We start from the raw sequence: 9,522 nt of genomic DNA, 5'->3' as shown, positions 1-9,522 counted from the left end.
GTAAATTAGATTTATGCGCTCCATAGGGCACAAGGGAAGACAAATAAACATGGACACTTATAAAGGATCAATAATCTGTTAGTATGCAATATATGTGCTCCATCTTCCCTGCAGAATTTTACACCACTGCACTAGGGAACAGTGCAATGTTGAAAGTTACTTTTTCCCGGGCTGTTGACTAGGGCAGAGATGTTCATCTGCGTCACGAATATGGATTTTAAGATGAAACTAAATCGGGATAAAGGACGTGACTAAAGCTGGACCAAGCCAACCTGGAGATGGACTGAAGGTAGGCCCTTTTTTGTTGGAAGTGTGAAAGGACTTTTCGCCATGATCGCCCTCTGTAGCTGATGGGTTAGTTGGGAGTTGCGGTAAGCAGACTGAGAGTGGCGCGGGGGGGATATGTGAGGGATCCTCTCTCTCTTTGGAGCAATGAGGTTCAACACGACCACCATGGATGGAAGCTCGATAGATGCTGAACCGGACTCGTCGTTTCGCATACTCACAGGCTGTTTCCTCTCCTTGTTGATACTTTCCACACTATTGGGGAACACTCTAGTCTGCGTGGCTGTGATCAGGTTTCGCCATCTCAGGTCGAAAGTCACCAATTTCTTCGTGATTTCGCTGGCCGTGTCCGACCTCTTGGTGGCCGTCTTGGTGATGCCCTGGAAGGCTGTGAGCGAGATCACGGGGTTTTGGCCCTTTGGTTCATTCTGTAGCATCTGGGTAGCCTTTGATATAATGTGCTCCACGGCCTCTATCCTCAATCTGTGTGTCATTAGCGTGGACAGATACTGGGCCATCTCCAGCCCATTCCGCTACGAACGGAAAATGACACCGAAAGTAGCTTTTGTCATGATCAGCGTGGCATGGACCCTTTCAGTGCTGATCTCCTTTATACCAGTGCAGTTGGACTGGCACAAGGCTAAACCCAGCACTTTATTGGATTACAACATCAGTTCCCAGTACCCAGGGGACAACTGTGATTCCAGCCTGAACAGGACCTACGCCATCTCCTCGTCCCTGATCAGTTTTTACATCCCAGTGGCCATCATGATCGTCACCTACACCAGGATCTACCGAATCGCCCAGAAACAGATCCGGCGCATCTCGGCTCTGGAGAGAGCCGCCGTGCACGCCAAGAACTGCCAGAGCAACAGGAGCAGCGGCAGCAACGCGGACATCCAGCAGCCCGAGAGCTCCTTCAAAATGTCTTTCAAGAGAGAGACCAAAGTCTTAAAGACTCTGTCGGTGATCATGGGGGTCTTCGTGTGCTGCTGGCTGCCCTTCTTCATCCTCAATTGCATTGTGCCCTTCTGTGAAAGCCATGTCCGCAGCAGCAACACAGCGCCCTTGCCCTGTGTCAGGGACAGCACTTTCGATGTATTTGTCTGGTTCGGCTGGGCCAACTCCTCTCTGAACCCCATCATTTACGCTTTCAACGCGGATTTCCGCAAGGCCTTCTCCACTCTGTTGGGCTGCGACACTTTTTGTAATAGCAACGCAGTGGAGATGGTCACCATCCACAATGGGGTCTCCTCCTATAACCCCGGGGGATCCCTGGATAAAGTGGAAAACTGCGTCTACCTGATCCCCCATTCGGTGCCGTGCAATCAGGAAAACCCAGCGGATCCCAACCGCTGCGCAAAGCTTTCCCCTGTTTCCCAGCATGGGGCAATCAGTCTTCTGTCCAGCAATGCAGACTATGAGACAGACGTATCCTTGGAAAAAATCATTCCTATTACCCAAAACGGCCAACACAACACCTGACAGCTTATATAATACCAGAAAATGCTGCTTTCAATTTAAGAGGCAAGAAAAAAACATACGAGCTGGTAAAATAACTAAAGGCTACTCGCCCCACCATCCACCATGGGCAACACACTGCTTACTGTAGTTACCTGAAATAAGTTACCTAAACCAGAATCGCTCTTTTACCCATATTCAATGATGGAGATTTAACGAAATTAAGTGACAAAGGTTTTATAATTTCTTCCGAATAGATGGTTATCCTATAAAGGACCTGCTCATCGACGAGCTGACAAGATTTATTAAGTGCAAAGGCTACACTACCAGTCATATTTTGTATTATTGCCTCGTGTATTTGAATAGAGCCCGGCTTCATGCAATGCCGATCTCCATGGAATAGGTGGTGTATGCGGGCAGAATTCGGTGTGGAATATGACTGAAGCCGTTAACCCAGTTTCTGATAACAGTCGTTACCCTCCGCACCGATGAGGTGGAGTTTTAATACATTTTTCTGTTATGTTCCAGTCGCACCACAGTCATCACTGTACTTGTGAGATTGATAATAAACTTAAAAGTCTGATGTACAGCTCAGTACTAAGTAGCCCAACATGAGAAGTCAATGTTCAAGATTGGGACCCGTTTATTATTTGGTTTTGCTGGCAGCTCCTTTAAATTCCAGTGATAACAACAGTCCTTGTTACACAGACAAAACATGCAAATAATGTTGGTCAAGAAGGGATTCCTTGACATTGATATGAAAAGGCTCGTGACGGTACATACAAACCTGACTTGGAACTATATCGTCGTTCCTTCACTGTTGCTGGGTCAAAATCTTGGTACTCCCTTCCTAACAGCACTGTTGGTGTACCTACCCCACAAGGACTGCAGTAGTTCAAGGAGGCAGCTCACCACCACCTTTTCAAAGGCAATTAGGGATGGGCAATAAATGCTGGCCTGGCCAGCGACGCCCATATCCCATGAATGAATAAAAAAAGTTTGAAAACACTGTATTCAAAACATAAATATTTATTGACGGATAGAACGTCATTATATAACTTGTAATGGTACATATACGCTAAATGTGAGGATGTAGCTAGTATTGCGATTTTTTTTTCAAATTTCCATCAATTCCAACTTGTCAAGATGCGGGTGAGTTGTGTTGTCCGACTGTAAAGACCGTTCTTCGTATTTGTTGACAAGTAAACTAACTGCACATCTTTCTGTGAAGTGGATTTTGTGCTCATTCCTCTATCGAAATGTTGTCACATCAGTTCCAATTTTATATTTTATATCTACTGTCATTTATGTAAATGTTGTTTGGTATGTATTTTAAAAACGCCAATAATTGCCCTTTAATCGGTTTCAACCAGCGTCCTTTCCATAATTGATGTCTCTCCAACTCCCGCATTTCTTCCCTTAGCTTTCTGTATTAACAAACAAGTAATACTAGGTGGAAATCGTTCATTGTATGCTGTTTGGTACGGTACTGTGCACAAATGTGGAAGCTTGGGAACTGTGTCGTGTCTGATTTTTTTTGCTTACCTCAGAACTAGCTCTTTGGAAAAGGTCACTGTGTGCCTGTGTCATGTTAACCTGAACTCGCAATGACCGCGCGCCCTGCTAAACCAACAAACAAACATGGATCAGAAGCTCAGAAGCCAAAAACACGATGTTTTCACCTTTTCTGATTACTGAAACTGTTCCACGGAAGGACTGAGCAATTCAGATACCGATAGCGAATGTACAACTGAATGTCGTGTAATTAAATGTTCAGTTCGACAACTTACAGTGACACCGATCCTGTTGCTACTGTTAAGGTGAATGTCTTGGAATTTTATTTTCATTTAGCCACGACGGAATTACTGGTGCTGGGAATGTATAAGCTTCTTTAGTAGCTTTAGGTGAACGATATACAGTCCTGTTGTATAGGCCTGTCACGATAGCATTTCAATATTCAGTAAACCAAAAAAAAAAAGACTTGAAACAATCTATTGTATGGATTGCTTATCTGTCATTTAGATGAACAGAAAATCGGATCTGGAATTGGACCTGACTTCTCTACAGGCGATACCGTTGGAATGCAGTATCATCACAGTTTCAGATACAAACATTATTAACAAGTAACAGCTGAACTGTGCAGTTTCCAACTATTAATCTACCGAACAATTTACAAGCTAGATTAAGCATAATTAATTGCAGTGTTAAAAAAAAAATCCTGTAAAATCATCTTTGTAAGAATTCAAAATACTCAGCAGGTTTGGCGGCACCTGTGGAGAGAGAAACAGAGTTGAAGGGCTTGATTTTCAAATCGGAGTCGGGAATCCGACGCCTGGATCATTTTCCGTCCCGACCGCAAGCCGCATCGCTTACCGCGATGCTATCTTTAAATGTCCGAATTAGGCTGGTGGCGAGCTTGGCACCGAAGTGGTCGCGCCCAGTCTTACCAGGAGGCGGGGGCTGCCCGCAGAGCACATGTGGCAAAGGCAGAGGGCAGTGATGATGGTGCCTGCCACTGCCTTTCGGAAGACAGCAGGCAGCCCCTCGGAAGGCCAGCAGCCTAACGATGCAGGAAAGTGGACATATGGGCCATATGAGCGATAATGCGCACTATCCAGCGCAAGACACCCCCAGATCCCACCATTTTAGCGTTATAAGCCGGAAATCTGAAATAAAAACAGAAAATGCTGGAAATACTCAGCTGGTCGGGCAGCATCTGTGGAGAGAGAAACAGAGTTAATGTTTCAGGTCGATGACCTTTGATGAGGAATGAAAGATTAAAGACTTAACAGTTTTTAAACAAGTACATGGGGGGTGGGCGCAGGGGCTGGGGTGGAGGTGATGAGGAAGGAACAAAGGGAAAAGCCTGTGGAGGGCAGCAGTGATTAAATGAAGAAAAAACTCTTGTATAATAACATAATAAAATGCCTGAAGGCACTTCACAGGAGCGTTATAAAGCAAAATTTGGCACCAAACCACATAAAGAGATATTCGAGCAAATAACAAAAAGCTTGGCCAAACAGCCAGGTTATAAGGAGCATCTTAAAGGAGGAAAGAGAGGTGGAAAGTTTTAGGGAGAGAATTCCAGGGCTTTAGCAGCTGAAGTCAGAGCCATCAATGGTGGAACAATTAAAACCAGGGATGAACGAGAGGCCAGAATTAAAAGAGTGCAGATATCTTGGAGGACTGTGGGGCTGGAGGAGATTACAGAGATAGGGATGATGGCATGAATAAAAGTGCGTGGTAATGTCACAAGTAAGGAAAAAAAAGATGGATCCATAGGCGGTGTAAATGGTTATTGCAGAACCATTGCCAACATCAGCTGTCTGATTAAATGGGAAGGGTGGTTATGATCAGAAGTTGTTGAACTCAATGTTGAAGTGGTAAAGCTGTAAAGTGCTGAATAAAAAGTTGTGGTGTTGTTCCTTGGCTTGCATTGAGCTAATCTGCTTCCCACTGAACTTGCAGCCCTCCATTCTCTCAGGTCGAATCCTGACATTGTAATCAAATAAAGCCTTCTGACAAGAGAGGCTCAGTTGTTGTTTGCTGAATGCTAACTCTCCAACACCTCTTATCTTCCGTTGGATCATAACCCCATTGCTGGACATCAAGCCATCATTTCCCATCATGTCCTCTGGAGGTATTCACTTCATGGCTTCCAGCCTCATAGTTCCCCAACTCTGCACAGCCCACCACAACCTCCTTCCCAAGATCCACAAACAAGACTACCCGATAGACCCATCGTTTCAGCTTGTTCATGCCCCTATGGAACTTATTTCTCTATCTCTGCTCTTTTTTTCTCTCCTCGACCAGTGTCTCCCAAACTACACCTGTGACTCTTCTAATCGCTCCACCACTTTAACCATTTCCAGTTTCCTGGCCCAAACCCTTCCATAGATCTTCCATTACCTCTACACATCCATCCCCCCACCAGGGAAGCCTGCTTGTCCTCTGCTTTTTCCTTCAAAGGAGGACCAACCAGTCCCCATCCACCACCACCTTCCTCCTCCTGGTGGTACTGCTCCTTTGACATCGCTAACTCCAAATTAAAGGTGTCACTATGGGAACCCGTATGAGTCCTGGTTATGCCTGACTTTTTGTGGAATAAATGGAACATTCTTTCCCTTACCTCTTTTCCAGTATATTGATGATTATATTGGTGCTGCTTTCTGCTGTCTCCCTGAACTGGAAACTTTAATCGACTTTGCATCCACCCTTCACTCGCCTTCACATGGCTCATCTTTGACTCTTCCCTTTTCTTCCTCGTCTTCTCTATCTTCATTTCTGGGGATAGACTGTCCACTAATATCTATTGAAAGGCTAGTGACTCTGACAGCTACCTTGTTTACCACCCCCCACCCCTCCCTCAACTTCCTGTAAGGAGTCTATTACATTTTCCCAGATTCTCAGTCTCTGTTGCATCTGTTCTGACTTTGCACCTTCCACACCAGTGTTTCTGATATATCGTCCTCCTACCTCAGTAGAAGATTTCCCCTCCACCATGGTTGTCAGGGCTCTCAACTGTGTCCACCCAATTTCCTACATTTCTGCCCTCGCCCCTTCCCCTCCCTCTCAGAATATGATAGGGTCCCCCTTGTCCTCACCTTCCATCCAACCAGCCTCATTCAACAGATAATCCTCCACCATTGCCTCCACCTTCAATATGATGCCAAAGCCTATCACATCATCCCATTCCCTCCACTTTCAGCATTCCAAAGGGACTGTTCCATCCACAATACTCTGACCCATTATTGAACACCCTTGCCCCTTCCCATGGCACCTCTCCATGCAAGCACAGGAGATGCAATGCCTGCCCTTTCACCAGCTTCTTTCCATGATTCAAGGCTCCAAACACTTCTTCCAGGCAAAATAGCATTTTCTTGGTTTTCTTCAAACTTGGTATCCTGTATTCACTGCTCATGATATGGTCGCCTCTACATCAGAGAGGCCAAATGCAGATTGGGTTGCTGAATACCTCAGTTCAGTCTGCAAGTGTGACCCTGATCTTCTGGTCATTTGCCACTTTAATTCTGCAATTCAATCTCACTCTGACCTCTCTGTCATTGACCTTCTACACTGTTCCAACGAAGCTCAATGCAAAGTCGAAAAACAGTACCTCATCTTTCAATTAGGAATTTTATAGTTCTACAGCCTCAATATTGACTTCAATAACCACTGCTCCCATTTTCTTGGAGAGCAGATGCTGGTAATGCAAGAGCAAAGTACCCAGCTGGAAATCTGAAATAAAAACAGAAAGTGCTGGAAAAACGCAGCAGGTCTGGCAGCATTTGTGGAGAGAGAAGCAGCATTAACATTTCAGGTCGATAACCCTTCATCAGAACAGTTCTGATAAAGGGTCATCAACCTAAAACATTGGCCAAAATTTTACAAGCACGCTGTGGGTAATAGAAACATAGAAAATAGAGTAGGAGTAGGCCATTCGGCCCTTCGAGCCTGCTCCGCCATTCATTATGATCATGGCTGATCATCCAACTCAGTAACCTGTTCCCGCTTTTGCCCCATACCCTTTGATCTCTTTAGACCCAAGAGCTATATTTAACTCCTTCTTGAAAACGTACAATGTTTTGGCTTCAACTGCTTTCCGTGGTAGTGAATTCCACAGGCTCACCATTCTCTGGGTGAAGAAATTTCTCCTCATCTCAGTCCTGAAAGGTTTACCCCATATCCTTAGACTATGACCCCTGGTTCTGGACTCCCCCACCATCGGGAACATCCTTCCTGCATCTACCCTGTCAAGTCCTGTTAGAATTTTATAGGTTTCTATGAGATCCCCCCTCATTCTTCTGAACTCCAGCAAAATAATCCTTACCGACTCAATCTCTCCTCGTACGTCAGTCCCACCATCCCAGGAATCAGTCTGGTAAACCTTCATTGCACTCCCTCCATGGCAAGAACATCCTTCCTCAGATAAGGAAACCAAACCTGCACACAATATTCCAGGTGTGGCCTCACCAAGGCCCTGTATAATTGCAGCAAGACATCCCTGCTCCTGAACTCGAATCCTCTCACTATGAAGGGCAACATACCATTTGCCTTTTTTACCGCCTGTTGCACCTGCATGCTTACCTTCAGCGACTGGTGTACGAGAACACCCAGGTCTCGCTGCATATTCCCCTCACTCAGTTTATAGCCATTCAGATAATAATCTGCCTTCCTGTTTTTGCTACCAAAGTGGATAACCTTACATTTATCCACATTATACTGCATCTGCCATGCATTAGCCCACTCACTCAACTTGTCCAAATCACCCTGAAGCCTCTCTGCATCCTCCTCACAACTCACCCTCCCACCCAGTTTTGTGTCATCTGCAAATTTGGAGATATTACATTTAGTTCCCTCATCTAAATCATTAATGTATATTGTGAATAGCTGGGATCCTAGCACCGGTCCCTGCGGTACCCCACTAGTCACTGCCTGCCATTCGGAAAAAGACCCATTTATCTCTACTCTTTGTTTCCTGTGCGCCAACCAATTTTCTATCCATTGCAATACACTATCTCCAATCCCATGCGCTTTAATTTTACATGCTAATCTCTTATGTGGGACTTTGTCGAAAGCCTTCTGAAAGTCCAAATAAACCACATCCACTGCCTCCCCCTCATCAACTCTACTAGTTACATCCTCGAAGAATTCTAGTAGATTTGTCAAGCATGATTTCCCTTTCGTAAATCCATGCTGACCCTGCCCGATTCTACCACTGTTCACCAAGTACTCTGCTATAAAATCTTTAATAATGGACTCTAGAATTTTCCCCACTACTGACGTCAGGCTGACTGGTCTATAATTCCCTGTTTTCTCACTACATCCCTTTTTAAATAGTGGGGTTACATTAGCTATCCTCCAATCTGTACCACCACCAGGACCAAATGCGGGACCCGAGCCCATAAGAACGAATGGTCGGACCATGGTGGTGATTTTACTGGTGACAGCCAGTTAAGAAGCTGCCGCTGGGACCACCACCCTATTAAGAACAACAGCCTGCCTCTCCGAGCAGTTTGCCCAATCAGTGGACTTGTAGCTCTGCAGCCTTAGCAGTGCCACCAATAAAGATGGCCGCTGTCTAGCTGCAAGGGGAAGGAGAGATGGCCTCTGTATTGAGGCGCCTTCCCAGGTAAGTGGAAATTTTTTTATGTGCCGAGGCCAGGCAGACAGGCCCCAGTAATTGGATGGGTGAACCCTCCAGCAGTGGCGTTGGGGCTGTGGAGGTGGCCATTGCTGCCAGTGGGCTCCTCCATGTGCCATGGAGCCTCCGGAAAGGAAGGCCCCGCCTCCCAGGAAGCTACTGGGGGGGCCACATAGATGTGGCTGGCGGTCTCCCCATGTGGGCTGTTCTGTCACCAGTAAAATGCCAGCATCCTGGTAAAATCGCCATCAATAGGCCAATTAATTACCTTAATTGGCCACCCGCTTCCATTTGGCGAGCAGCTGAGGCACTGCGGTTCTCGCTGCTGGTAATATCCTGTGTTGATGGGCTGCCCTCCAACACCTTTTTCTGCCATTTTACCATCCCTCCTGCCTCCCAGCACATCTCCAAAGGGCTTCTAAATTTGCAGATGTTAACGCTGTTTGTCTCGCCGTAGATACTGATAATGGTTCTGCTGTTGTCAGTTACACTTCTTCTGGACCCAGCTTTTGTTTCTTGTGATATTACTACCCTCTTCTATTTGCACAATTGCCCCTTTTATCATGTCTGCTTCCAGCTTACCACAGACCTTTCCCTTTGTTCTTTCCTCTCTTCTCTCCGCTCTTTTAAAT

The 9,522-nt window shown here is 45.7% G+C and overlaps 1 protein-coding gene across 1 annotated transcript; it reads left to right on the top strand.

The window, feature by feature from the left end:
• Positions 1 to 432: 432 nt before the first annotated feature.
• Positions 433 to 1,827, top strand: LOC137375585 (D(1) dopamine receptor-like). Its single transcript, XM_068042946.1, has one exon. The coding sequence runs from the start codon at positions 433 to 435 to the stop codon at positions 1,768 to 1,770; it is 1,338 nt and encodes a 445-aa protein (XP_067899047.1). The 3' UTR covers positions 1,771 to 1,827.
• Positions 1,828 to 9,522: the final 7,695 nt, after the last annotated feature.

Source organism: Heterodontus francisci, chromosome 12 (assembly GCF_036365525.1).
Source record: "Heterodontus francisci isolate sHetFra1 chromosome 12, sHetFra1.hap1, whole genome shotgun sequence".
NCBI classification, from domain to species: domain Eukaryota; kingdom Metazoa; phylum Chordata; class Chondrichthyes; order Heterodontiformes; family Heterodontidae; genus Heterodontus; species Heterodontus francisci.
The sequence above is the reverse complement of the archived record's forward strand: the minus strand, read 5'-3'. Positions and strand labels throughout refer to the sequence as shown.